The sequence below is a fragment of the Aedes aegypti genome, chromosome 2 (genome assembly GCF_002204515.2).
Source record: "Aedes aegypti strain LVP_AGWG chromosome 2, AaegL5.0 Primary Assembly, whole genome shotgun sequence".
Lineage (NCBI taxonomy): Eukaryota > Metazoa > Arthropoda > Insecta > Diptera > Culicidae > Aedes > Aedes aegypti.
In genome coordinates, this window is record NC_035108.1 from 198,999,707 (window position 1) to 199,025,857 (window position 26,151).

Sequence of the window (26,151 nt, forward strand, 5' to 3'; positions counted from 1 at the left end):
TTTCGCATTCGGGTTTGAAAAAACGTTGGGAAGAAGATTACAGTTTTGAAGAGCCGTGACATTTTTTTGTTTTGAACGGTCATGGTTTGCTTTGGATTTTAATGGTCGTGTAGAAAAATGTGAATGTCGAGGTGGTAAATGTTTGCTACAGTACATTTCCCATCCCTGCCTGCGACATTTGCCCGAGATGCTGGACGTATGTTGTGGCGACATCCATTTTCTTCAGTCGCTCAAGGCCATACCGAGGCGGGCGTCGGTACCGTACCTTGTTAACGACGGAGAGTTTTGGGCGCAATTTCACCATTATCAGATAGTGGTCATAATAGTTTCTGATGTCGTTAATTTCGGAGAAGTGCCGTTCATCGATCAGAATGTAGTCGTTTTTTGATTCTGTCTGCTGTGGTGAATTCTAGGTGGGCCGAAACGGAAAGCTGTGCTGAAAGTTGGTGCTAAGAAATGGTCATATTCTTAGAGGTGGTGAACTCTATCAGGTCGTAACTTCCCAAGAGTCGTTCTGAACTCTTTGTCCCGGCCAAGCTGAGCGTTTAGCCTCTATGGTGATTGCACAGTAGGCCGTCCCTTATTTTTCGAAAATGCGAAATGTTTTGAGTTCGTCATTGTAAAGTGCTCGTTTTGGTAAGAAAAAAATCAGGTAAAAATTTGATGTCCGTACGTGGGCCCTAAGTGGTCCCCTAACGGCCCTGAAGGTATTAATTAGGCGTAGATGACCCCGTGCGCAAAATCGAGATCGCTGCTCTAGTGTACGCAACATGAGTACGAAAAGCCACTAGTAACACATTGATAATCAGCATGGAATTTGAAGTAAAATAATATTTTATACCGTGGATATCTTCATAACACTGCACGCAGCCATAAAATTCATAACTACAAAGGGATCGTTCAAATATTACGTAACGCAACAAGGGGAGGGAGTCTTCCGTAGTGTTACGGTCCATACAAAAATTTTAAATTTTTCATACAAAAGCTGTTATGTGAGGGAGGGAGAGAGTCTAAAATTGGCAAATTTTGCGTTACGTAATATTTGAATCATCCAAAAGTAAACAAACTACTATACTGATTACCAATGCGCGCAGGACAATTTGTTACTGGTGGCTTTTCGTACTCATGCTGCGTGCACTAAAGCAGCGAGCTCAATTTTGCGCACGGGATTATCTACGCCTAATACCTTCAGGGCCGTTGGGGGACCACTTAGCGTCCACGTACGGACTTCAAATTTTTATCTGATTTTTTTTACCAAAACGAGCACTTTACAATGACGAACTTATAACATTTCGCATTTTCGAAAAATAAGGGACGGCCTATTGCACAGTTGTCAAGTGCTTCTGAAGTGAGGGCTTTGCACATTTATTATGCTAAAGAACCTCAAAGGCCAGTTCCTCAACTTGCACATTCTCCCGTTGAACGACCACCATCCGATATTGTGTTTTTGCGTGTTGTCCTTCAAGATGAAAGCTGTTAGTAGATGACTTCTAGCTGTAGTAGATTACTTCTACACGTTCGCACCATGGATCCTTTTCAACAAATCTCCTGCAGTGCTACGAAGTCGAACTTACTTAGTTGTTGAAATTGAGGGATTTACAAGTCCACGTACCGAGTTTCCCATCGTTAGTCCTTCTTCGTCACAATGGTCTATGCCGATTGTTGTGGTCTGTATTATTCTGTCGACGTTCCCGTGCTTATATCACCCCAAAACTGCCCATAAACGCCTAATTGTCCCATGTGAATAGCAAATCCAGCAAACATGGGACTGACATGCGTTTATGGGTAGTAAAGGCAAGCAAGGCCTAAAACCAACACCATCAGATTTCCGGAGGACCATGGTGCACTGGTTACCTTAGAGTTCGTCGGCTGGCACTCGGACGATTATCAGCTGCCCCTGACATGGGAACAGGCATTGTTGTAAGCCGCTCCTAATATGGGCGCTTCAAGTTTTCACAGACCTCCCGTTACAATCGGCATATGGCCAAAGTTCCAACCGGGGTGAATTACCGGATCTTGCTGCTGATGTCGGTTGCTTGTAACCCGGTCAGTACCGTGAGGTGGTATACATAGGAGGCTAAGGGGACCGCAAAAAATGATCTAAGGTACCCCGGGGCAAGTGAGAATCCGGGGTAAGTGGGGCGTTTCGTCATAGCTCAAATAGGAAAAGTTTTTCATGAGGGTATTCTTCTAGAAAGTTGAAGATACAATGACAAGGAATGTATTTAGTACTAAACATATTGTTATTTTTATTACCATGTGGTTCATGTAAGAGTTGTCAGTTCAGCGCCATTTTCAACTCGCAAAAAATAAATGTGTATTCAATCGAATTTCCATCAGTAAGCTATAATTTTTAGTATTTTTACAAGCTGCTAACGATAAACCAGTTTTTTTTCATTTCATATGAAATTTTCGATGGCCTATCTTACCCCAAAATATATTTGTACCTGGGGTAAGTGGGACCTATCAAAACAAAAACCAGAATCAAAACTTTTCGTACACGTTTCATATATTTTGCTAGAGAGTGGCACTAAAACATTCAAACAAATGATTTTTATCAAAAAAGATCAACCTTAAATTACGTAATTGCATAAGAGGGAGAAAAAAAGTGTTATTATTCTTTATTTTTTAATTATTTTTTTTTATTTTTGAAATACGACTTCAAAATTGAACAAACACAACAGCTGAAATTTGAAATGCATCATGAGAAGTTCTCATTGAGAACGATTACTTTTCTATGTTATTTGATTTTTATTTGTTATTTCTACCAAATTAAGTAGTGATGGAAAACAATTCCATCCTATAAGGTGGTTTTCTGCCATGCATATAAATAATAACAAACATATTTATAATTTCGTCAATTATTGATTGTTTATGTGCTACATTTTAATTAACAACTTATAAATGATATATTTTGAACATGTTTAATTCCTCTACACGCTTTTATTGAGGAATTTTCAGTTAATATTAAATGTGAGGTGACAATAGTATGTCATAAAAATAAAGGGTTTCTTCCTAAAACGTAACGTATTTTATGGTTGATCCCTTATGTACATCAAATATGTACTTAAAACAAAAAATCTATGACTATTATTGTAATGGTTGACTTACTGATGTGGATTGACGCATGAAACTGGATGTGTCCCACTTGCCCCGCTTATCGAGGTAACTGCATCCATTGGCTCATTCTAAAACTTTCTTCCAAGGTTTTCACAATTTCGAAATTATTCGATTAGTTTCATGCACACATCAGCAAATATGTTGCCAAAACGTGATTGTGTTGTTGGATTTGAAAAATATTGACATTTGAAAATTTTATTGAACAATTTGTTTGAACTATCGTTTTTTTCGTTCCCACTTGCCCCGCGGTACCTTATTTTATTTCTTCAGGTACGCGTAGTATCTCTTGGTGGTTGGTGTATATTGTATAATTTGGCCTTTCATTTTAAACTTATAAGGTGCTGCAAGCCCCAAAAGTGTGCCCAATGGACTTGTTTAATTTTGATAGTTTACAAACGTTTCCCAGCAAAATCAAATGAGACTATTGGGCAAGCCAAACAAAACCTGCAAGTGCACTAGATTGGAATAAGTGTATTCTATAATGATATTCGAACCACGTTTAACGCCCTTAAGACATAGTACCCAAATTACGCGACGCTAGATCACCTCCATACTACTACAGCGTTACGTAATTTATGTACGACGCCAGACGAGATCCACGTTCAAGTTTGATTTATTTGTGACAGTTTGATTCAGAATAGCTAAAACTATTTTTTTAGAGCAGCAAAACTTGAAATTACCGCACCAGTGCTAAAACCTTTTAATTTATTTTTTCATTTTTATTTTAACAATTCTGCTCGATCACAGGGATACTAGAACAGGCAGTCATCAGTTGCCGATTATGGGCATAAGCTAGAAGGGAAGGTGCAATTTGCGCGTGCATGGCAGTGATTGGCCGACCAGAGGGATAGACATTCAATCAGAATGTTTGTGATTATTATCCACTGCTAATCATGAGAGTGTTGTAGCAGTGATACAGGTATATTAGTTGTCTTTGGCTATGTAGCTACGCAAAGCGATATTTTCTATTGCAAGTGCTTCACAATTTAGAACTTTGCCTATACAGAATTTACCACTTTCTACTTGCTATTGTAATAAAATCTCCTAACTATCTATGCATGCTACTTGTACTCGATTTTACAACGGATCTTCTAAATACCTACAGATTTAAATATGCTAATCATGCGCCTGAAATGTGTCACATTAGATTTGAAATGTGACTTCATGTGAGGTGCCATATTGTTTGATATTGAATCCTCGTAAAAGCCATTTGGACGAATTAAACTAAAAAATAGGGTAAAACCAAATTTACATCGATTCATCGATTCACCAATGTCGCAATTTAAAACTGAAACTAACATTTAAAGACCAGTGAGCACAAGCTGTAGAATGGTGGAATCTAGGAATGTGAAATGCCATGGACCATTGCCGTCGTGTTGAATATGAAGTGAAAAATTATTCACAATCATGTATAAACCAGCAATTAACGCTCAATTATATTGCCAAATATAAAGTGAACTAATTTTAAATGATTTTAACTGACACGTCTGATAGTTTTTAACCAATTGTAAACATTGAAAGTATTGATGAAGCAAAACATGAAAGAATTAGGACTGAGATTTTATTAAGGATGAATTTTTAAATGCAATCTTTTCAATTGTTTCAATTTTAATCGGAGTGCGTGGTTTTAGATCCCTATCTAAAATCAGCTTTTTATTAGAAGCATGATTAAATATGCTTTATTTTAAGCCAAAGAGCTTAAGACTTGTGTTTTATTTTAAAAACTAACCTTTTTGTGAAACACCTGGTTTGCAATGATTGACATACAATTAAAAATGTTTTAGTTTTGGTGTTTCCGTGTATACATATGTTAGCGTTTTCCAATTGAACGAATAAAACATGCAAAATATACAACACCGTTGCATCGATGCAACAATCCAATCCAATCGTGCGTAATATAAGTTATTTAAAAATATCTCTAAAGGGTAACAGTAAAATGCTAGTCGTAAACATTTATACACATTATCGATAATAGTGTTATCACGATCCATACACGAGTAACGGAAAAAAGTAATATTCACGGGATGCGTGATAGAATGAAAGCAACCGTTTTGACTGATGTTGTCGTATAGTAACGAAAGAATGTAAGTAAAATGAACATTTTCCATTGACCAGTCTTAATAATGAGGAGCCAAAACACTCTCATAAAGACTATGAGTTCAAACATCATCGTCTCTCTAGGAATTTCAAAATAATCAAAGAAAGGAAAAATCAAATCGAGGCGTATGAAAAGTTTAATGGATATATTTTTTGATAAACTGATATGGTAATAACATTCATCTTCATAGTACATTTTCGTGACATTCATTCGCGCTCATACAGAAATCGAACAAAAAGATATTATTAAATAAAAATGTGAATCAAAATGAAGTTGGAAGTAACGAATAACGTGACCGAACAGGCAAAAACGCATGATAATAAGCGAACATTATTACTCAAATAAAAAAATGAATATAAGTGTATTAGTGACTTTATCAAAAGTATGTGAACATATTATCAAACTAGTAACGAAACATAAAACCCAAGTGAAAAAGCGTGATATGATAAAACAAAAAATATATACACCTTCTCTTAGAAGAAAAGAGAAAAACAAAAAAAAAACACATACAACACTAAAATACCGAAGCATGCTAGAACACGAATGCAAGTTCGATAACTTGCAGTATAAAAAAATCAACAATAAAATATCGCTGTAAGGCAATAATAATAACACATGGAAATTGTTTTTTTTATCCGAAAATTCCAAAAACATGAAATGTGCTTTCATGTATACGCGAACAAGAACTATCGGAAGTGCCTCGCCATTTTTCAGGTCTTGTATGTCATGTATTCTCTAATATTTTAGTCGTTTATGCTACTAGTCTGAAACGAGATCAATGATGTGTTACTATATGAATCAATTCCAAAATATGATTCAAGAAATTGGTTTTAACTAATATTCTGCTTTCCAATAATTTTGTTTACGAACAAATTTAATTCCGCGCGTGAATTTTTCAGAGTTATCATAAGTTTCAATGAGTTGGTAATATTTACCAGAATGATAAATATGATTGTCTTATACCCTTAATTGAAAACTGCCAAAATTATAAGCTTTAAATGACAAAGGACAATTTTTTACATTTTTATGAATACTTCGAGTACTGAAACGACTATTCATACGGTTTTTATTGTGGTGGCTATTTGAAGCATCCTATAGTAGATCATAGTGACACTAGACATTAAAACATTGTTTTAGAGGTCAAATCCAAGGTGGTTCATATTGACCCTATTGCCCCTACATGAACACTATAGTAAATTCGAGGATAATACGCGATTGGCGTATTAACTTCGATGGAGCTTACCACCATAAATGTTTTAAGTGCATTATTTAGTCATGTTGGTCAATAATGATTTCGGTCAGTTTGTTTTATACAACTTTTCATATTCAACTATGGACTCGTCTGTTTTCATTTAAAATTCTCGTAAATGAATTTCTATGTTATAGAAATTAAACTAGAAATAATTATAAAATAGAAAGTAATTTTTTTATTGTCTGGATCCACTTTTCGGAGACAAAATAAAGGTTCATCGCGCCTAAGCCCTATCTATTTATTATAATTTCGCTAGAATTAAATTGTTGTAGTTTTGTGATACACACATAATAAATGTGAGTTTTTATTATGATTCTAATAAGAGAAGCATAACAAATTAACATTTGTGTCACATTCTACTCGATGAATCCTTAGTCATTTTCCATTAGTCAAGATTTTAACCATTTAAACTAAATCTAACCTGTCTGCATCAAAGCGTAACTACGGCTCCTGTTGCCCCGCTTTTTGTCTGCCAGCTGATTGATGACGCGGCATTAAGGTAAAACAGTTCGGAATGAACTTCTAAGATTGCACTAAAACTTTAAAGGCACAAATCTTGCGAAGAAAGCATCCAACAACAGTGCGATTTTTATTTTGGCTTTGTGCACTAGCAGAAAGCTTAAAATAAGAAGATCAGAAACGTTTGCCAACTATTTCTCCAGTTTAGTGCCTTTGAAAACGTGAGTAGGGGCACAGTCGGCCATTGTGACGGCCATCTTTGGATTCCGAGATGTTTCACCTTAAACAAATATATCCTGATGTGATACCACTACGAATGGACATGGCTTTAGTTCCCATAAAAGTGCTAATGGGGTAAGCCCCGTGTCAAGATTACACGTCCTAGGGGAGGGGAATGCATGGATAATTTGTTATTAGGTACATATTATTCGTGCTTATTCTGCGCGGCGTGTGAGGTGACACGAGTCGAATGAGGTGACAATTGTCGACTCGCTCCCATTTGATTAACATTAGTCGTCTCACGTCACTCGCGGTGAGAGCGAGTCGTCTCGACTCACACGCCGCGCTGAATAAACACGATTGATTGCAAAGTCTAACTCATGCTGAGATAATCAATCCATCAGTTTCTGAGCGAAACACCTTTTTTTACGGTAGAACAAAGTATCCTATATTAGTTTAATCTATTCATCGCGCCAGGAGTCACCTACTAGCATACTTAAATTATTAAATATTTAAGAATTTTTCGGGCATTTTTTTCCGTATTTGATATGCAGTATAGAGGTTATTTATGGACCTATTTGAATGGAATTTTCACAATTCTGTAGACATACCTGGATGGGGGTCGAACAAGTTGAAATTTAGCGTGACATAATTTGTGTACCACTGACCACTGACTGTGGGGCAGGATGCTGAAGCCTCCCAACACCAGTCGATGAGCGTTGGCCATGCTAACGGGTATAGCTTATTGGCTATAAATGGCTTCTGGTATAGCATAGTGAACAGGCAAGTCTTTGATATTTAGTATATTAAGTTATCAAACAAAGTTATTTGTTTGTTTTCATCAGGTAATGTTTATTTAGGAACATTTGAGAACGAAAAATAATTCAATGAAATTCAATGTCATATTATTAAAAATCAAGTATGTTACATGAATAAGTAATGTGGAATATCTGAATATCCACGGCATGCGGCGTGAGGTTCACCACCATCCCCGGCGACGCCAGCCCCACCAGCCGCCTCCGCTGCTTCTTTTCTTGGCGCATTTGTGGGCCTTCAGCTCAGCTGCATTCAGAAATTTTCTGGAGCACCACTCGCAGCTCTTGTACTTGATTTCCTTTTCCGGGTGAATGGATTCAATATGTTTCAATAGTGCCGTATGCCTGATGTATGTCATCTGGCAAAATGGGCACTTGGTTTTGACCACGGTTTCACGCTCATCATCTTCTTCGTCGAGATGAATCTCACGAACGATCACTTTCTTCTGAGGGCGTCGAGTTCCACTAGTCGACGGTTGTTGGCTGAGTAACCAATCCAAATCGGCATCCCGCGCGGTACGTTTCTGTCCGGTTGACGCCGAAACTGGATGCACGGTGGCAACTTTCGGTGTGCTCATACCGAATGGAGAATTGATCGAACTGTTCGGACTGCTCCCGATTTGCAGTGATTGTCCGCGAATAAACATTCGTGCATTGCCCTCCATGCTGCGAAATCTTTGTCCTATGGTTTCCATTTGCTGGACAGATGCCTTACCGGAGGCACACTTTGTAATCTGTGCTACACATTCCGAGCACAACAGTTTTAATGCATCACCGTCGCTGTAATCGCCCACCTGCGAAAATGAAATTCAATGATCACTGATGGTTCTTGTTAGGCTGGTAGCGCTGGTAGACTGATATTCTTGTTAGGCTGGTAGCGCCTCAGTGTCTTAAAAATTGAAACTTTAGAGACTTCATGTCTGATAAAAGAAACAAGACAGTAATCAAAAAGAGACCGGAAAGGGATCAAAAGGAAACCAAAAAGATCACAGAAGAATCAATAAAACATAAAGAAACTAAGTGATAAATAGATGTTTTAGGATGTTTTCAAATAATCCGACCATATAGCCGTAGCCCGTCATCAGAAGATTTTGGAAAAATCATGCCACAGAATTCAATCGGACTGTAAATTTTGTAGATGTATTTTATATGGCTTATGTTGACTTCCAACCCGGTGATCTTGCTTAGGAATAGATTAAATACTGGTAGAGGAAAAGACGATGAATTTCTTGCAGAAGCTTCCAAGTTAATCGAAAACAACTGACAAACGATGTACTTTATCTTTCTACTAGTGGTCCCGGCAAACTTCGTCTTGCCATCAAGTAGGCTGTTGGGTTCTGGGTCATTTGGCCGAATGCCATTTGGCCGAAAGGGTCATTTGGCCGAACGCCATTTGGCCGAATGCCGTTTGGCCGAAATTGAAAACAAAAGTGAACTACAGTAAGCATGGATTTATAATGAATTTCAAAAAACTTATTCAGCTTATTATTAACACTTCAGTCGTCGCGCTGTTGTAAATACCTCGCTTATCATACACAGCAATGGTTCTGACGGTGATAAACCGCGCGATGACTGAGGGGTTCATAAGCTTTTCAGTGTTAGTTCAAGAAACTGAAAAAATAACATTCAAAATGTAAGCAGTTGTTCACTTCTATGCTAGCGGTAAAAGCCACCAGCAGATGTTTTGACATCGCGCTTGTAGTTAGCTTTTGACAGTAACTAAAACGGATTAAGACTTATTCGTCCTTTTGCTGGATCGGGTTGCATCGATCCCTCGAATCGTACATTACTAAGTATGTCATAGTTCTGACATCAACAAGTCTTGGCTTCTTCTTTTCACAACGGAGAAACAGTGTGCTGCTATGACGTAAGTGTTCACCGAGTCGTTTATTGCTATACGCAAGCAACGATGCAGTGTTCAGTTCACATGTATTAATCTTAATCTAGGAGGAGAATAACATCTGATGCAAGTTAACCCTTGATCTAAAAATAATATTTTTTGAATAATACGTATTAAGAGCCTTAATTCCAATAACTATGAAAAATATTTCTTTCTTCAAAGAACAGCCTATGATCAAAAGAAGGAAAAATCTCTTATGAAAACTTAAGCAAGTGCAATGCATATAATTATTTCATCAGTACAACTACAAAGAACTGCCGATGATTTAAGCAAGGAAAAATTCCCAATTAAAATGTAAGCTTAACTATTGCCGATAGTAATCTGGTTCCATTACTATCGGCAATAGTTAAGCTATGACTCGAAAGAATAGCCTATGTTTAAAAGAAGGAAAAAATTCTGATGAAATCATTAAAAACACTTGAAACCTTATTATACCGCTGGTAATCCAGAGGCGAATCAATCATCATCACCTCAGAGTCTTGACGCGATGTGTGGAGTTAACAACTTCGTTCTGAATTATAGGGTCGATATTATCATTCTCTTGGAGCTCTTATAAAGTGAGAAACATGATGTCCCGTCACATTATAAAAAACAACAAATTAATTAGTTTATCACATATTGGGCCACACTTATGAATCCTACACATCAGCGTTGTAGCAATTTGATTTTTTTGTTAATGATTCGGCCAAACGGCATTCGGCCAAATGACCCTTTCGGCTAAATGGCATTCGGCCAAACGGCATTCGGCCAAATGGCCGGACACCGGCTGTTGGATCTCCCATAGAAAACGACAGTTATGGACAGCTATGGATCGTCCCATACAAAACGACAGTTCCGTTCACTTTAGTTCTTACAACTTTCCTGGTAAATATCCTGGGATTTTTATACACACAAACACGTCGGAACCCCTGACGAACAAAGCGGAGGAAGAATCATCCAAATCCGTGGACCCGTCCGCAAGCCATTTCGTGACATACAAACACCATTCCACTTTTATTTATATAGATAGATAGATATACAGTCGCCTCTCCACATCTCGATATCGAAGGGACCATCGAGATAGGGAGAGATCGAGACATAGAACAAATTTTTAACGAATACTAGATTGAAAATCACTCCGATACCAGGAAAATTAAAAACAAACAGATGTCATTTCGTCTTCGCAAATTGTTTCCAATCTCTAAAATCTAGTCTAGTAACCTTTGATAATGGGCATATCGACATACGGAGAGAAAATTGGGAACGAAAATCACATCGAGATAGGGAGATATTGAGATAAGGAGGATATCGAGATATGGAGTGTGAAAATGTATGCAGACTGAAGGGACCGAAACAATCATCGACATAGGGAGAGATATCGAGATGTGGAGAGTCGACTGTAAATACACGTGTCACCTTTGGTTTGATATGCTTAGGTAGCCATGAGTGTTGTGAGTTGAACATGTATGAATATTCAATAAATATGGATTTATCTCACACCGTATATTAGTAAAATCGATTTTAATCGAGATAGAAAAATATCATCTTCTCCAAATTTTGCTCACAGGTACTTGAAAGACTGCAAAATCATTTGATGGAAAGATATATTTTTTGAGGTGCTCATAGTTGAGGTACAAGGCATACAAAATAGCTAATTTTAAGATGAAAAACTCAAATAACATGAAAACCATAAGAAATACAACTTTGATATGTTCAGCAAAGTTGTAGCAAATGATAAGTATAAAAACTTTGTAGAACATAGTAGGCCAATAAAACTAAAAAATAAAACATTTAAGAGCAAAAAACGATTTTTTATTAAAACTACTTAATTATTTCGGCTCTTAAGCAAAACCGAGAAAAAGTTTGTTCTGCAAAGTTGTTTCTATGGCTGCTTGGGTTGATTGATGGCTGTTTGGGCACGTCAGGAGTTAATCATCAATATTAACCTCCTTTTCCCGAGCAGCCTAGATAGCCGCGTAGTGTCGGTAGCGGTTGTTTCAACTGGCTAAGAATTAACACTACGGACTGCCTGTTCCGGTGGTAAAAGTCCACCTCACAGGTGACCCCTAATTTATGATGTGATGCGTACCATGCCTAAGAATGAATGGTTAGGGGGGTCTAAATAAAACCTAACCGCAAACGGAGCCTGTGGGGTACCAGGGCTATTGAGTCCTTCCTGTGCTACCCGGAGCAATGGTGCAGGTGACCTTGTGTTTCTCCGAGATAATCGGCTGCCCTTCTTCAGTCTTTATCTTGAGGCTTAATAAGGGTGGGATTATGAATATGTTGACATTTAATTTAAATTATCACCTATATGGATTCGCATTATGCGTTTTACACAGTGTATTCTGTGCTCTTTCGCCTTTGGCGACTTTAAATAGATACCGATCTGGTTTTTTCGTTGCTGGTCTTTTTCGTGCTGAGATTGCAAAAAGCTTAATCCTGCCTAGTTTGGGTAGTGGCTACGGTTAGGTTAGCTCAGATCAATCTTCAGCATAAAAGAACAGCAACGATCAATCTTTGCAGACTCATGCAAAATGGTGCAGCCCAAGTGGCGCTAGTTCAAGAACCCTACTTTCGTAGAGGGAACTTCTATCTAGGTTAGCTTGTGGACCCAGTTTTTGCTACTTTTAGCAAGCTTGAAATGGCAAACTCACGCTCCATGCCCCGCGCATGCGTGCTCGTTAATAAAGCAATCGTTGCTACACTCATTTCTGAGTTAACTACCAGAGATGTATGTGCTGTCACAATCGATGTTTCTGTTGGTGACCTCAACAGGAAATACGTCTATTGTTCGGTATATTTACCACATGATGAACCATCCCCAACGGATGACTTCAAACGAGTTGTCGTACACTGCGTAACAAAAGGCCTTCCGCTGATTGTGGGCAGTGATGCCAATGCTCATCACATCATCTGGGGCAGCTCGGATATCAATTTGAGAGGCTCCAGTCTGATGGAATACTTAAGTAGTACAGACCTTGGATTACTTAACATAGGCAATCGCCCAACCTTCATGGTTTCTAATAGAGAAGAAGTGTTAGACATAACGCTCTGCTCGAATAGAATCAGTCACGAGTTGACGAATTGGCATGTATCAGATGAGGAATCATTATCTGATCATCGCTACATCTTCTTTGAACATTCAAATGTAACTGCGCAGACTTTGCGTTTTAGGAATCCCCGGTCAACAAACTGGGAACTCTACATTGAATTGGTTGCGTCCAAATTTCATGGATATTCTCCGTCCATTGAAAATCCAAGTGATCTGGATGATGCCGTTGATACTACAACATCCTACATTATGGAAGCTTTTGAAGAAGCATGTCCTCTGCGGTCTGTAAAGACTACAAGAGGGACCCCATGGTGGAATTCCGATCTGACTAGACTCATGAAACAATGTAGAAGGAGTTGGAACAGACGCCGTTCAGCTGGATCAGAGTCGTTCAAGTCAGCTCGCAAGGCTTACAAGAAGGCTCTTCGTTCTGCTGAACGATCCGGCTGGAAAAACCTTTGTACAAATGTTTCCAGTTTGAGTGAAGTCAGTCGGTTGAACAAAATTCTTGCAAAATCTAAGGATTTCCAAGTGAACGAAATTCGCTTACCTAATGGTGACTTTACTTCTTCCGATGAAGAAGTTTTAGAATGTTTATTCAATACACACTTCCCCGGATGTGTGGACATAGCATCTACGGATGAACCAAATGTCTTTTCATGTAGTTACGAGTCTCTGGCCTCGGCTCGCAGTATCGTAACTACTGAATCGATTCAATGGGCACTTAATAGTTTTGCTCCCTTCAAATCTCCAGGAGCGGATGGGATTTATCCTGTTCTGCTCCAAAAGGGATTTGAGTTTATCAAACATGTTTTGAAAAAGCTACTTGTAAGCAGTTTTGCTACCGGGTACATTCCCAAATCCTGGCGTGATATTACTGTAAAGTTTATCCCAAAAGGAGGACGTGCGTCGTATGAGGAAGCGAAGAATTTTAGACCAATCAGTCTGACCTCTTTTCTTCTGAAATGTCTCTTCATGTGAATCAACATGCTTACCAATCTGGAAAGTCCACTGTGACTCTTTTACACAAAGTTGTATACGATATCGAGAAAGCATTCGCTCAGAAGCAATCGTGCTTGGGTGTTTTCTTGGATATTGAGGGTGCCTTTGATAACGTGTCTTTCGATGCCATATTGGAAGCCGCACGAAACCATGGGCTACCTACAATGATTACCAATTGGATTCATCAAATGCTCAAAAACCGACATCTCTTCTCGACATTGCGTCAAGCAGCGATTCGAAAATTGAGTGTTTGCGGATGCCCCCAAGGGGGAGTCTTGTCACCACTTTTGTGGAATCTCGTAGCAGATACGCTATTGAGGCAACTCAATAATTGCGATTTTCCAACTTATGGATTTGCCGACGACTATCTAGCTCTGATAGTTGGTATGTGCATAAGCACCCTATTCAACCTGATGCAAAGTGCTCTTCAGGTAGTCGAGAGTTGGTGTCGCCAATATGGCCTTTCGGTTAACCCGAATAAAACATCTATTGTTCTTTTTACGGAAAGACGAAACCGCGATGGAATTCGACCTTTACGTCTTTTTGGCACTAAGATTAATGTGACTGATCAAGTAAAGTATGTCGGAGTCATTCTAGATTCCAAACTTTTATGGACAGCTCACATTGATTTCAGAGTCAAAAAAGCTTGTATGGCCTTCGGTCAATGCCGGCGAACCTTTGGTAAAACTTGGGGCCTCAAACCCTAATATATCAAATGGATTTACACAACAGTTGTTCGACCAATATTGGCATATGGATGTCTTGTGTGGTGGCAAAAGGGCGAAGTGAGAACAATCCAATCAAAATTGGACCATCTCCAAAGGATGTGCTTGATGGCGATGTCTGGTGCGTTCTCTACAACTCCCACAGCAGCGCTTGAGGCCATTTTCGACGTTGCGCCACTACACATATATCTTAAACAAGAAGCACTTTCTTGCTCTTACCGTTTATGGGTACTGGATCTACTGGAGAAAAATCCAGTGAATCGTAGATCTACACACACTTCGTTGTTTCCACTTTTGGTGAATTGGGATAAAATTGTCCTTGCTCCAAGTGATCTCACAATTGCTTGTAACTTTCCTTACAGGACATTTACCACACAATTCCCTTCACGGGAAGAGTGGACGTCTGGCTATTTGGAAAGAAGTATATCAAACAATATAGTATGTTACACTGATGGCTCCCTTCTTGAAGGTAGAGCTGGTGCAGGAGTATATTCTCGTGAGCTAAGGCTGAATCAGTTTTACTCACTTGGTAGAAACTGCACCGTTTTTCAGGCGGAAATATTTGCTCTTATGTGTGGAGTGCAATCAGCACTTTAACAGCGCGTAATGGGTAAAGTCATATACTTCTGTTCAGATAGACAGGCTGCTATAAAAGCTCTCGCTTCGGCCAACTCAAGGTCGAAGCTTGTTATCGCATGTCGAACTCAAATTGAGGAACTGAATTCAGTCAACTCTGTAAACCTTGTATGGGTACCTGGCCATTCTTCCATCGCTGGAAATGAATTGGCTGATGAGCTAGCTCGCGATGGAGCATCGCATGACTTCATTGGCCCTGAGCCGGCTATTCCAATTTCGAAGTGCTGGGTGAAGCTTCAGATAAACTCTTGGGCGGCAACTCAGCACAAGCAATATTGGAATAGTTTGGAGTCGGGTTTTTTTTTTTTTTTTTTTTTTTTTTTTACAAGGGGGAAATCTGCAAACAGATCCCCTGAGAAGATAACTCAGGGAATGCGGGGATGACGCACCAACGACGACCCGCTAAAACCAGCCTATGCACTGTGCTTGAGCAATTCATTTAGAATTGCTCAAGTGGTGAACAGTGCATCGACATGACCCTTGGACTCAGACCCTCATCTCCCCGGAACCACCTTACGGTATTTCTTCGGGAAGGGACCAGTGCATATAGCACAACACGTGTAGCAGAAGTAGCCTAGGCAAACTGCTTCTCCTAGCCGACTTAAACAATGTTACAAGGGACCAGCCTCGGCAGGGCTAATCCTCTGCAGCCAACTCTTGGTCGGCGCGCCATAGACGCTGCAATTCTAACATAATGTGAGTGACAGCCGTTGTTACTGCATTCCAGCACTCGGCATCCGCACACATTCTCTCTATAATATTGTCGGGGGACGTGTCCCCTCCGCATGTAGTGAGCATGCGACCTCTCACAACAATGAAACGGGGGCAATCGAACACGACATGCTCCGCTGTTTCCTCTACATCAGCACAATTGGGGCACGCAGGAGATTCTGAGTGCCCGAACCTATGCAGGTACTGTCTATAGCAACCATGTCCTGACAGAAACTGCGTCAGGTGGAAGTTCACTTCCCCATGGCTTCTACCATACCAATCTGACACATTTGGTATTAGCCGATGGGTCCATCTACCCTTAGTGGAGTTATCCCATTCCTGCTGCCAGCTTCTGAGCGTTTCCTCTTTACACGTGTCGCGGACTCCTCTGGTACCCCTTTGGTTGAAGCATTGAGCATCTTCCTTGATGATGAGCCCGATGGGCGTCATCCCGGCTATGATGCACACGGCCTCTTTAGATACCGTCCGGTATGCACTTGCTACTCTTAAGCACATTATCCTGTACGTGCTTTCCAACCGCTTTAGGTTTCTTCTCGTTATAAGCGCTTTTGACCAGATTGGTCCTCCATACCTTAGTATGGATAGCGCCACGCTTGCCAGCAGCTTGCGTTTGCTGGCAATTACAGCAGAGCTGTTAGACATCATCCTCGAAAGCGCCGCTATAGCCGTAGATGCCCTTTTACAGGCATATTCAACGTGGCTAGCGAAGCTCAGCTTGTCATCAATCATTACCCCAAGATGCCTAAGGGATCGTTTGGACTCTATGGTGCAATCACCTACCGAGATAAGCGCCCGTTGCTCGGACTTGCGGTTGTTGACCACCACCACCTCAGTCTTGTGACGGGCCAGTCCTAGTTTCCTAGACTTCATCCATTCCTCAACCAGGGAAATAGAGTGCGCTGCTGTCAACTCTACTTCCTCCATCGATTCACCATAGACCACTAGGGTGATATCGTCGGCGAAGCCAACAATCTTAACACAACAAAATAGCTTTCTAGAAGCTTACACAACTGCACCGGTACCTTGAGGCGGTGAAGCGCGTGTGCTATTGCTTCCCAGCTTGCGCTGTTGAACGCATTCTTCACATCCAGAGTGACAACCGCGAAGTAACGGATGCCGCTCCTTTTATGCTCGATTGCCACCTCAGCTGTTTGAACGACCGACTGGATGGCGTCCAGAGTAGATTTACCTTTTCTGAATCCAAACTGGTTGTTGGACAGGCCGTCCGCACTCTCCGTATACGGTCGTGTCGTCAAACAAAATTGTATATTACTGAGCCATCTCCAAAGGTGGCGAAGTATTTAACAAATCTGTTAAAGCAGAATTGCAGTCTCTTGGTCAGAGCGTTGACAGGCCACTGCCGACTCAACTATCACATGGCAAATATTCAGCGTGCTGACTCATTTGTGTGTGATAGTTGTGACTCCGATTATGGAACTTCGTATCACCTGATATGTAACTGTCCAGTTTTTGCGCAAATGCGATTCCAATTACTTGGTAAACACTTATTAAGTGAAACTGAATTCAGAAGCCTGAATCTTCAGGACATTCTGTTATTCTTAACCCGGTGTGGTAATGAGCTATAGGCTCTCTTTACGCTCATGCGTTTTGCAGTGCCCTTTTTAGGGCGCTGTTCGAACCCATTTGTGGTATGGAGCTACATGCTCTCATTTCGCTTATGCGATCTTCCCTCTTCAAGGGACCCCACTCCTATTTCCTCCCATCTTTCCCTTCCCTTTCCTCTCCCATCGGGTAGATGATGAAATAGGCTCAAATATGGCGATGGCACAAATCTCCCAACTGGTGGGGAACGTGCCTTTGGAGCCGGCCTTCTGATACCTGATACCCATACAAAACGACAGTTCCGTTCACTTTCGTTCTTACAACTTTTCTGGTAAATATCCTGGGATTTTTATACACACAAACACGTCGGAACCCCTGACGAACAAAGCGGAGAAAGAATCATCCAAATCCGTGGACCCGTCCGCAAGCCATTTCGTGACATACAAACACCATTCCACTTTTATTTATATAGATAGATAGATATACAGTCGCCTCTCCACATCTCGATATCGAAGGGACCATCGAGATAGGGAGATATCGAGACATAGAACAAATTTTTAACGAATACTAGATTGAAAATCACTCCGATACCAGGAAAATTAAAAACAAAAAGATGTCATTTCGTCTTCGCAAATTGTTTCCAATCTCTAAAATCTAGTCTAGTAACCTTTGATAATGGGCATATCGACATACGGAGAGAAAATTGGGAACGAAAATCACATCGAGATAGGGAGATATTGAGATAAGGAGAATATCGAGATATGGAGAGTGAAAATGTATGCAGACTGAAGGGACCGAAAAAATCATCGACATAGGGAGAGATATCGAGATGTGGAGAGTCGACTGTAAATACACGTGTCACCTTTGGTTTGATATGTTTAGGTAGCCATGAGTGTTGTGAGTTGAACATGTATGAATATTCAATAAATATGGATTTATCTCACACCGTATATTAGTAAAATCGATTTTAATCGAGATAGAAAAATATCATCTTCTCCAAATTTTGCTCACAGGTACTTGAAAGACTGCAAAATCATTTGATGGAAAGATATATTTTTTGAGGTGCTCATAGTTGAGGTATAAGGCATACAAAATAGCTAATTTTAATAACATGAAAACCATAAGAAATACAACTTTGATATGTTCAGCAAAGTTGCAGCAAATGATAAGTATAAAAACTTTGTAGAACATAGTAGGCCAATAAAACTAAAAAATAAAACATTTAAGAGCAAAAAACGATTTTTTATTAAAACTACTTAATTATTTCGGCTCTTAAGCAAAACCGAGAAAAAGTTTGTTCTGCAAAGTTGTTTCTATGACCATTGACTACAACTTTGCTGAACATACTAACTTACGATTGGTTAAAATAAAAAAGTTGGCGTATACGTCACTCTTGCGATCACCGTAAACATTTTTGTGATCCGTACATTTTGTAGTACTGAAAATTCTGAACATATTCTCAGAAGAAACTATGGCTCTAAAATCAATAAATCTTTACGAAAACTTCATGTCCGCCTAAATAGGGTCCTAAAGCCCTGTCCCTATTTTAGTGCCAAACGCTTAAGTTTAGGCCAATGTTTACTCAATTTTCTAATGTTTTCCGTTGGTTTCAGCCCAAAGAACATTTTCTTAAATTTTGCCACACCCCTTGGCTTAAACTCAAATTTTGGGTGTATTTTGTTTTCCGTGTCTCTTCCGAAATGTCAGATAGGAACAACCCCAGTGGTCGAACTAAAACCCCTGTGGTGTTTTTGTCGACTAAGCGAACGTCAAACATGATCTTAAGTGTCAAGGTTCATTTATGAACCCAATTTTTAAATTAAAGTTTAAACATGATATAGCCGTTATTTGAGCGGAAAAAATTGCTAAAGTAGTTGCAGTTAGGTGCTCTTTCGTGTTATTGAATAAAAACAAGATTTCATTAAACATTTTAGGACCCAATTAGCTTCCTGGGCCAGTGTGCATTGCCCCCTCTGGCTACGCCCATCCTTGCATGACATCAAACATCATCATCAATTTTAATGTAAACGTGATAAAACATGACGATAACAATTTTTTGACAAATTCAAAATAGGCTGACAAAATCGGGTCAGTACTGTATACCGTTTTGACTCAAATTCGGTTTTTGTATGACGATTTGGTCGCTGAAATATGTCACCAAATTCTCAGAAAATAGCAGTCACTTGCAACTCAATTTAAACGTCTTCCAATCTATTTTATACCTCGGGAGTAGTGATGATTCTCTAGTTCGAGACCAGTAGAACTAGTTCAGATGAATTTATTTGCAAAATTATCCATTTGAATATTGTTTCGCTGTTCGGAATTTGAATCAAAATGTTGTTCTATACTTTCACGTAAAAACAATACTAAACAAGTTTAAATATACAATTTTATCAGCAAACCCAACAGCTAACAGTTAGACTTGTGAAAAAATTAAAATGTTCACAAATATCAGTTAATTTGTGCCTATCAGATGCATTTGAAGTCACTGTTGGCATCAAGTGTTCGGAATATGACTCAAAACGGTACTCAATTTCATTATCACAAGATTTGAAAAATTTCACACTACCGGCTAAAAAATAAGCACCAGGTGAAATAGGGTCCTAAAGGCCTGTCCCAATTTTAATGCCAATCGCTTAAGTTTTGGCCAAGAACACATGTTTACTCAATTTTTTAATGTTTTTCTTTTGTTCAAGTCCAAACAACATTTTTTTAGATTTTGTCACACTTCTTGGCTTAAACTCAAATTTTGGGTATATTTTGCTTTCCGTGTCCCTTGCGAAATGTCAGATTGGAACAACCCCAGTGTTAAAACTAAAAGCCCTGTGGTGTTTTTGTCGATTAAGCCAACGTCAAACATGATCAAAAGTGTCAAGATTCATTTATGGACCCAATTTTTAAATTAAAGTTTAAATATGATTTAGCCGTTATTTCCCTGGCCACGATCACAGGGTTTGACGGTGCCAAAGTAGAAGGTGCACCATAATAATACCCGTCTGTGAAACATATCACCTTCCCAATACTTTGGCACACCTCTAACGGTTCATGATTTATCATGAAACGGCTGCATTCAGGCGGAGGATCTGTTAATATGTTTCGGCATATTATCAGGTCCTCTTCGAACGGAGGGACCGCCAGGGCTCATTAGTTACTTATAAACCAGTGCTGGTTGTTGATGGTTCAGTTCGTTTACCACGAGCTATAACATCCTTTGTACTAATCAGTAATGGTTGTTAAGTTTCGAAGCTAACGTGTGATCAATCGTTTTATAATACAACATAAGAATGGGTGTTTGGTGGAACTGCGCGTAACACTTGTTGTTATTAAATTTAGTGATTGTGTTGGTGCTAATAGTGCGTTTATAATAAAACTTATGGTGATGAAAATTTGAAAATGAAATTGGAAGTGATTCTGATAGTTTTGTTAGAAATATAATAATGATGATGTATAATGATGTGAACTCTACTAATTTAATAAAGGCCATAATGCCTTTTGCAATCATTTCTCTGAATATAAACATTATTGCCTAGTTCTTCAAACATGCATGATAACAGTGTTAATAATTACAGCGAGTGCCGAAAAACGGATCGAAGTGATTTTGTTTTACTGTAACTTTGTTGATAGTGCTAAATTGTAGTTTGAATAGTAATGACTCTACAGCAACAAACATAATTGAATATCTTTTAATTAGTTAGTAATGCTAATAGATGGTAAATGCTAATAACAATGAATTTATATGATAACGGTGTGATGTGAGAAGTGATATAATGGAAAGTATATCTGAAGTGTATTACGAAAGTTGATGAGTGATAATTGGTGATATACGTGATAGTGTCGAAAATAAAAGTGACGATAGTGAGTGATGAAATGAAATGGGGAAAGAGGACCTTTTAATAAAACTATTTCGTTCTTCACTTTAACCACTCTAGTAGCATTTCAGGCCTTATCATAGTTTGATAGTAGTCTAAAGTACTAGACTGCAAAACTACGGTAAGGGCTGATCGCTGCTAGGGTACACAGTGACCATTTGAGCAACATTGCTTAGGGACGTCTGTGTGATGAACGCAATAGAGGCTTATAAAAGCAAATGCTGGGAAGGAGCTTAGGGCAGATTAAGAGTCCCAGTACTACCCCTATCGCAGGGTGGCCACCAAATATCCATCTTGAAATTCCCGCTTTTTTCCCGGTTTTCCCGGTATAATTTTCAAATTTTTCCCGGTTTTTAATTGAGGGGCCAAAACGCAAAAGGGAGGCATTTTGAATGGTTTTTGAGTTGAATATACTAAAAAAATCTGTTTTCAAGCTTTATTAGCATTAGCGGCATTTTTAGGTGATTTTCCCGTCCAAAAGGAAAAATAATATAATTCATAGAAAATCGTCTTGTTTTTTCTATGTCTTTTCTCTGAAATAGGTGTCAGTCACTTACATTCCTTTGCTTTTTACCACCTATGGCTTAGGAAACCTAGTTTTTTTTTCAATCCGACAGGGATTTATTTTAAAAGCTACTAAGCCTATTTTTATCAACAACATGCCCCTTTTTGTAGGTATTACTACTCTAATTAAAATTATTTTAATTCCTCATAATTCGATTATTTTTTTTTCATAAAAATGAAGAGCTCGTTAAAGCAAACAAGTCGTTATTATTCGTTAGTTCGTTCGTTAGTTATTCAATTCTTAGTCGATTAGATAACTAATGACACATTAGCAGGCTCTTAAAAATAGAAGTTTGTTTTCAAGAATATTCGGATCTATTGATGTATTATTCAGGAACTAAAGAAAATCAACTATGTTTGAGTGCTTAAACTTCTGCGAGAAGTTTTGAAACTCTGATTCAAAACTTTGAGTCAAATAAATTAGTTCAAAAATTCAAGGCCTGATAGTACGAGAAAAAATATAAAATAGGCATTTCTAAACAAAAAGAAAAGGGAAGCATTTAATAAAAGTATAGAGCAGCAAAGTAGACTATTTCTACAAGTCATCAAATCATTAATGTTCGAAAATTATTGTCCAAAATTACAGATGCCTAATATCATAAACCGTAACGTCTTTCTACCATTTATTTTTGGTGGTTTTTAGATTTAGAGCTTGAAAATATTCGATCCAAATGAATTTCCCGGTGACCATCTCGAATTCCCGGTTTTTCCCGTCTTTTTCCCGATGGATTCAAATTCCCGTCTTTTTCCCGCTTTTCCCGTTTTTCCCGGTTCGGTGGCCACCCTGCTATCGCTACCGACAAAAAAAAAAAATATGATTTAGCCGTTATTTGAGCGAGAAAAATTGCTAAAATAGTTACAGTAACATCCCGGATAAAAACGTATCATTCAGTGAATGGAATAAACCATTAATGTACAATATAACGTATTGGATACAATACAGCGTATTATAATTGAATGTCGAAGCAATATTATCCATGTTTGGATATACAATTCAAAAACAATACAATATATTGTAACAGAACTTTGTATTGTTTTTAATTGGTTTTATACCTTACAATTTTGGTCAAATTCCTATTTTCGCGTAAAACAACTGTTGATTTTTTCTATGTAGCTTTGCTGAAAGAAATAAACAAAACAAGTTCAAAAAGTAAGAAATGTTGGGTAGAAAATATTCAAAAAGTCAAAATAAGTAGTTTTTTAGAAGTCACTTGACATTAGCTGTAACGACGAATGCAACCATGATACAGTTTGTTGAATTGTTTTTGTATTGTACAACAATACACGAATTGCTTATCAAGACAATACATGGACAATATATCGTATTGTATTTTCAAAATGTTTGTATGAGAAAATATCTATATTTGTATTGTTACGATACTTAACCACCCATACATTATATTGCAAAAATATCATATACCATACAGTGAACTGTTCAAAACAATATATTGTACTGTAATAGGGTCCTAAAGCCCTGTACCTATTTTAGTGCCAAACGCTTAAGTTTAGGCTAAAAACACATGTTTACTCAATTTTTTAAATGTTTTTCGTTTGTATAAGTCCAAAAACATTTTTTTAGATTTTGTCACATTCCTTGGCTTAAACTTAAATTTTGGGTGTATTTTGCTCTTCGTGTCCCTTCCAAAATGTCAGATAGGAACAACCCCGGTGTTAAAACTGAAAGCCCTGTGGTGTTTTTGTCGATTAAGAGAACGTCAAACATGATCACAAGTGTCAAGGTTCATTTATGGTCCCAATTTTTAAAATAAAGTTTAAATATGATATAGCCGTTATTTGAACGGGAAAAATTGCTAAAATAGTTGCAGTAACATGCTCTTTCGTGTCATTAAATAAAAACAAGATTTCATTAAACATTTTAGGACCCAATTGCTCAAAATAATAGTAGTTTTAATAATTTAAATATGTGCTGTATTTTGAGTTTTTGAATTTTTCTTTATTCATCGTTTCAACCATTTTCACCCATGCCATTTTTTTTACAAAATTGTTGCTGAACAAAAATTTACAAAAAAAAAACTACTATTATTTTGAGCGATTTCACCTGGTACTTAACTATTCAGCCGGTAGTGTGAAAATTTTCAAATTTTGTGAAAATTAAATTAGGTATATTTGTAGTTCATTGCCCGAATTTCATGACGATTGCTCATATGGAACCAAAGTTACAGCATGCCAAAGTTGAGCATTTTGAATGAAAATCGGCTTTCACTACTATTATTCTGAACACAACTGTATGTCGGTGATCAACGCGTTAAAAAATAGCGTCAAACAAATTGTAGTTCGGTCGAACCTGCATCGAGTTAAGGCCGATTTGCTGCTGACAAGAAAAGTAATCGCCTATCTCGATGCGTGGGAAATTTCTTCCAAGAAATGATCAAGAAAATCACGTTTCTTTGATCGCAGTACGCAGATGAGAAGAAATGTCATTTCAAATGGAGCTCTCTGTAGGAAATTTCTTGACCCATTCAGTCAAGAAATTTCTTTACTTTTCTTGAGCGAAACAGCATACTTAGCTTTAGGTTGAAATTGTGATTCAGAACGAATTTCGCCACTTCCAACCTATGTTCAAAAACGAATTCGACATAATCTCAAACCTCATTGACCTGACGATACCACAGGGCATCGTTGACTAATAAAATTCTAATTCAAATAAACAAAAAAAAAGTCTCTAAGAGACCTGCTAGTTGCTACCAGCCCTGTTTTCGGTATTGTGGAAACTTACCAAAACATCAAAAAGCGTATCCAAATGTTCCGCCAGCGAAGTTCCATCGGAGAGTTTGGTGTAAATGTTAGCGGCAGTGACGGGGTCCTTAACCAACTTCAAACACAAACGGCAGTGATTCAAATGAGCCATCTTCAAAGAACGTGAGTACACTTGGGAGAACAATCACAAAATCATTATCAATTTTCGGATTTTGATTAGAAATAAAACGAACACGAATCTCGAACAACCACGAACGCAGCTAGCTAGGACAAAATGGCGATTTTAACTGACAGACACCTCGCCTCGCCCGACAGGCTGGCACGCTTTCTGACAGGGATCAAACGATCCTACCGGTTTTAGCATAACGTTTGAAAATGGCCTACACTGTACCATGAAAGTACCCTTTAAAGGGTAAAAAAGCACCCACTTTGAAAGAAACTAGTTTAACTCATAAAAAGAGTAAAGGGCCCCCAAGTAACCACAAGCATTATACTATTGCATTAATTTGGTCGAAAGTCAACATTTTTTGCATTAATAATGTTATCATGCATTTATTTAATAACTGTCAAGCAATGATGCATTTGATTAACATTGTAATTGCTTTGTAGCATTATTTTAATATCCACTTATCCGCGAGCGGGAATGGCGTCCTGTGGGTGTTACTTTGATAGTGGGTGGGATTCCAAATTTGACGTTTATTGAAGGTCGTCAAAGCAACTGCACCCAACAGTGACAATTTTGACGTCACTGAATTTGACAATTCATCTCTGTTTTGATTTCAATTAGAGATTATCGAAAATGGTATACAAGTGTTGCGTAAAAGGATGCAAATCCAATTTAAAATCCGTTCCGAGCACGGTGTCATTCCATAGATTCCCACCCGGTACAACCTTCAAGGAAGCTGAGCGGCGCCGCTTATGGATAGAGGCTGTTTCACGAGAGGATATTTCTGATTATAAATATGCCAGAATTTGCGGTCGACATTTTACAACAGGTATTTATTTTTGTTTCATATTTGAACCTAATTAGAACACAATCGATGTCAATATACAGGAAAACCAGCGAAATTCAGTGAAATCGATGCACCAAACTGGATTCCAACACTATTGCTTGAAAAGCCGAATACTCAAGTGAATGTTGTCTTCATCACTCACGGAAAGGAAGACGAGTTTCTCGAGCTATCCGAAGGCTACGATCCAGCAGAGCTGATAGTTTTTGAGGAACCTGAACCTGATAAGTGCGACGAAAACAATAACTTGATGCTGTTTGAGAATGGTGCATCGAATAGTGATTCGTTTGAATTTGATGTAAGCTGCGTTGGAAGTGTGCATGCCGCTGATACCAAGCATGTTAGTGAAGCAGTTAAAAGAATTCCATGTGAAAAATACGACAACAGCAGAAAATTCATGCACGAGCTGCCTGCTTCACCGCTTCAGATGGACGT

The 26,151-nt window shown here is 38.5% G+C and overlaps 2 protein-coding genes across 7 annotated transcripts in view; one reads left to right on the forward strand and one right to left on the reverse strand.

Annotated features, from left to right (window-relative positions):
- Positions 1–5,832, forward strand: part of LOC5571049 (tyrosine-protein kinase Abl) — a 117,324-nt gene extending 111,492 nt beyond the window's left edge. For 2 of the 4 annotated variants that reach the window (XM_021843674.1, XM_021843676.1), the window contains exon 8: positions 3,868–5,832. In XM_021843674.1, coding sequence (XP_021699366.1) covers positions 3,868–3,916 — 49 coding nt within the window. In that variant the 3' untranslated portion in view covers positions 3,917–5,832. The remainder of the gene's footprint in view (positions 1–3,867) is intronic. The other 2 variants (XM_001659438.2, XM_021843677.1) reach the window with 2 other exon arrangements.
- A 2,147-nt stretch (positions 5,833–7,979) lies between these two features.
- LOC5571050 lies at positions 7,980–25,009 on the reverse strand. 3 transcript variants are annotated; one of them, XM_021843679.1, is made up of 3 exons: positions 24,940–25,009; positions 24,726–24,877; positions 7,980–8,757 (listed from the first exon to the last, which is right to left on the reverse strand). In XM_021843679.1, exons 2-3 carry the CDS (start codon positions 24,855–24,857, stop codon positions 8,128–8,130), a joined length of 762 nt encoding a protein of 253 aa, XP_021699371.1. In that variant the 5' UTR covers positions 24,858–24,877; positions 24,940–25,009; the 3' UTR covers positions 7,980–8,127. The 3 variants fall into 3 exon arrangements, with proteins under 3 accessions (XP_021699371.1, XP_021699370.1, XP_021699372.1); XM_021843678.1 differs by having other exon boundaries at positions 24,726–24,998; XM_021843680.1 differs by lacking the exons at positions 24,726–24,877; positions 24,940–25,009 and adding an exon at positions 9,025–9,102.
- Positions 25,010–26,151: the final 1,142 nt, after the last annotated feature.

What these genes read in the sequence shown, in the direction of transcription:
- LOC5571050 (XM_021843679.1), bottom strand. Translation starts at nt 24,857, where the DNA reads ATGGCTCATTTGAATCACTGCCGTTTGTGTTTGAAGTTGGTTAAGGAC. An exon ending in ATACGCTTTTTGATGTTTTG is followed by an intron (nt 8,758 to 24,725) that starts GTAAGTTTCCAC and finishes TCATTTTCGCAG; the next exon opens with GTGGGCGATTACAGCGACGG.